Below are 3,127 nucleotides of genomic sequence, written 5' to 3'. Positions count from 1 at the left end.
TGGGTTTTGCCACCCGCCAGATTGCAAATGTCACCAAACCCACAACTATATTCTGTTTAGAAGGGGATACTATTGTGCTGCAGACCCAGAGCGCTTTCAAGAACACTGAAGTCAAATTTAAACTCAATGAGGAGTTTGATGAAACTACAGCAGATGACAGAAAAGTGAAGGTGAGATATATTCATGCTTTTCATTTTTTCTGTGTGATGAGCAACTGATTAGAATATGTGTTGGAACCTGGCCTTGGGGCGGCAGGTGGAGTAAATCCGGCCCTGCTTGCAGTGCAGGGGTTATGGGTGTCATTCCCATCGAGTACCTCATCCGCTTGGAGTTTGTATGTTCTGTCTTTGTTTGCAGTGCACAATATGCTGGTCATTTAAAGGGAATTAATTCTTATATTTTTTAAATCATTTAAAAAGGTGAAGGATTGTGATTACCTTAACGTCAATCATGTTATCAATTCTAGTTGCATTAAAACACCACAAACACAGAAGGCATTTTAATAAATACCTTGCTTAGGTGTTTAGTATAGGTTGACAATTTGGGGTGGGGGAGCAATTGCTTTAATACTGTATTTGTAAAGTTTGTATATGACAATTACATGAACAGAGGCACAATTGCATCTCCAGGCTGCAGTGGCATATGCAGACTAAAGAGATTTGCCATTTAGTTGAAACTGCTCAGAGCTTTGCACTACCCCTCCACTATCCAGAGTTCCTTAGATGGTTGGTGGGGATTAGAGCATTGCTCTGAAGTCAAACATGTCAAGGCCATAGTTACAGCTAGTTCCCTGAAGAAGAGAGCTCCCTTTTCACATGAAACATGATTACTAATAAAGGTACCTAGATGTTCCCACTGATGCAGCTATGGTTTTTAGTAAATTAACAAAAGAGTGACCTTTTGCTTGGCCCTAGCTTGTGTGTGTGTAGGACTTTTATAGGGGCATAGACTGTAAGCGCTTTCAGGAGCAGGGACAGATGTGAATGGTCCTGTGTTCTCTGTACAGCACTGCAAAATGTGCTAGCACTGTATAAATCAATGACTGAATAATAAAATGAATAGTTGCTTAAACAAGTAAAGTGATTTTAGCCTCATGAATATGAGCCAGTCACTCACATTTACTCAGGATTCTAGGCCAACGTTAAAAGTTATGTTTGCGGAGCTTCTTCAGGTAAAGGGCAGGTAGTAGGTTCAAATCTCTTGTTTTATAAATTGCTTTTTGTTCTCCTTTTTTATATAGGACGAACATCAGATCTCGTCAACTTACATTCACATGCCCGCTAATATGAACTTGCATATCTATGTGTGTTGGACGTGGGGGATTATCTTTTGGCTGACTTTCATTTGTTTATAGCCAGCTTTAAAGGAGAACTATGGGGTTAGGGCTTTTCCACATAGTTCTCATTAGGGTAACGGGAGGACACAAACTAGCATCCTCCCGTCACCCTAGGCTCAGTATACTGCGAGCTACAGCTCGCGGTATACTGAGACGCTGCAGTATACCGCGAGCTGCTGCTCGCGGTATACTGAGACTCCGCAGCTGAAGCGAATCCCGACAATTGTGCCGGGATCCGCCCAGCTGCGTGACTGACAGCTGGCTCTGCCTCCGCCTAGAGCCAGCTGTACCCGCCCCCTCCCTCGTCCGTTCCGCCAGTCAGCGCTGGCGGATCGGAGTGGGGAGGGAGGAATCCAGCCCCTCCCTTGTCACCGCAGAGAGCCGTGACAGGATCGAGAGGTGAGCGAACGCCGGTATATGTTCGCTCACCTCCCGATCTACTGAGCCGACCTGTGACAGTCTCATTGTCACAGGTCGGCTAGAACTATGAGGTGAGTGAAAAGCACTCACCTCATAGTTCTCCTTTAAGCTATGATCACAGAAGGACTACTTAGTGTGCATAACATGCTCAAGATACGTTTTTACAGTTTGTAAATGGAGGATATTTAGGTCATCTGTATTACAGTTTTAAATGTATAAGGGGGAAGCCTGATCTACAAAAGAGAGGAGTTACCTTTTCCACAGCAGCTTGTAATGTCACCTATTCGTAGTTTTATACTAGGGTTCAAGATCTTTAGAGGTCCAGTGTTCTAGTCTGTTTAGAAAGAAATAAAAGTATTCCCTATATTAAGACAATCTAAATTTTGCATATGTTATTAGACGTTCACCACTTTGTCTTTCCTGTTTACGATAGTACACAGTGGTTTATTTTTTATGTTTGTTTATATTCTTTGAATTAATTTCCAAAAAATTTGAATTATCAAAGCAAAAGTAGCAGAACAATGTTATTTATGGTTTTTAGACATATTTTAGGCAACATTGCTTTGCCAAATGACGATGTTCGCCAGATGATCTGTCTCAGTACCTCTACTGTGGCCCTACCTGATATATGATTGTGCACATTTTAAAAGCACAATCCTATATACTGTGTCTGTCTGTCTCTGTCTGTCTGTCTATCTATCGAGTTCTAATATTTGGCAATACAGCTGAACTTTTCGGCTGGAAGCCGATATTATTAATGCTGTTCTGTATTCATTCATATTTTTTTTTTTTTAAAGCAATGTACCTACATTTAACTTGGTATCTGCCTCTTGCAGCCTCTGTACAGCAGTGCTCAGACTGGGAGCAAGAGAAGCAGCGTGAAAAGCCAGTTAGCCATGATACAGTGCTCATGTGCTGACCAGGAATATGCCCCGAGGAGGAGAGAGTGACAAAGACATGGTTTTATCAGTCTGCTAACTGTGCAGGTGATAAGTGTAAATAAGAACAGGAAGCAACATTAATTCTCCCTAAAGGAGGCACAGAAAGTATTTACAACCTGACAGAGTTTCAGCTCTCCCCAACTCAATACGAAACTGAAAATGTTTTGGCTAGAGTTGGACATATATTTAAAGGGAGAACTATGAGGTGAGTGCTTTTCACTCACCTCATAGTTCTAGCCGACCTGTGACAATGAGACTGTCACAGGTCGGCTCAGTAGATCAGGAGGTGAGCGAACACGTACCGGGTTCGCTCGCGCTCTCTGCCGTGACGGGGAGGGGCTGGATTCCCCTCTCCGATCTGCCAGCGCTGACTGGCGGAACGGACGTGGGAGGGGCGGGTACAGCTGGCTCTGCCCCTAGCTAGGCGGAG

General features: G+C 43.4%; 1 protein-coding gene across 1 annotated transcript in view; it reads left to right on the top strand.

The window, feature by feature from the left end:
* Positions 1-3,127, top strand: part of FABP3 (fatty acid binding protein 3) — a 24,120-nt gene that overhangs the window by 10,827 nt on the left and 10,166 nt on the right. Inside the window, exon 2 of the mRNA XM_018566886.1 lies at positions 1-170. Within this exon, the coding sequence (XP_018422388.1) occupies positions 1-170 (170 nt within the window). The remainder of the gene's footprint in view (positions 171-3,127) is intronic.

The sequence above is a fragment of the Nanorana parkeri genome, unplaced genomic scaffold (genome assembly GCF_000935625.1).
Source record: "Nanorana parkeri isolate BGI_ZX_2015 unplaced genomic scaffold, ASM93562v1 scaffold986, whole genome shotgun sequence".
Classification (NCBI taxonomy): Eukaryota; Metazoa; Chordata; class Amphibia; order Anura; family Dicroglossidae; genus Nanorana; species Nanorana parkeri.
Note: the sequence above shows the minus strand (reverse complement) of the source record. Positions and strands in the feature narration are given on the sequence as shown.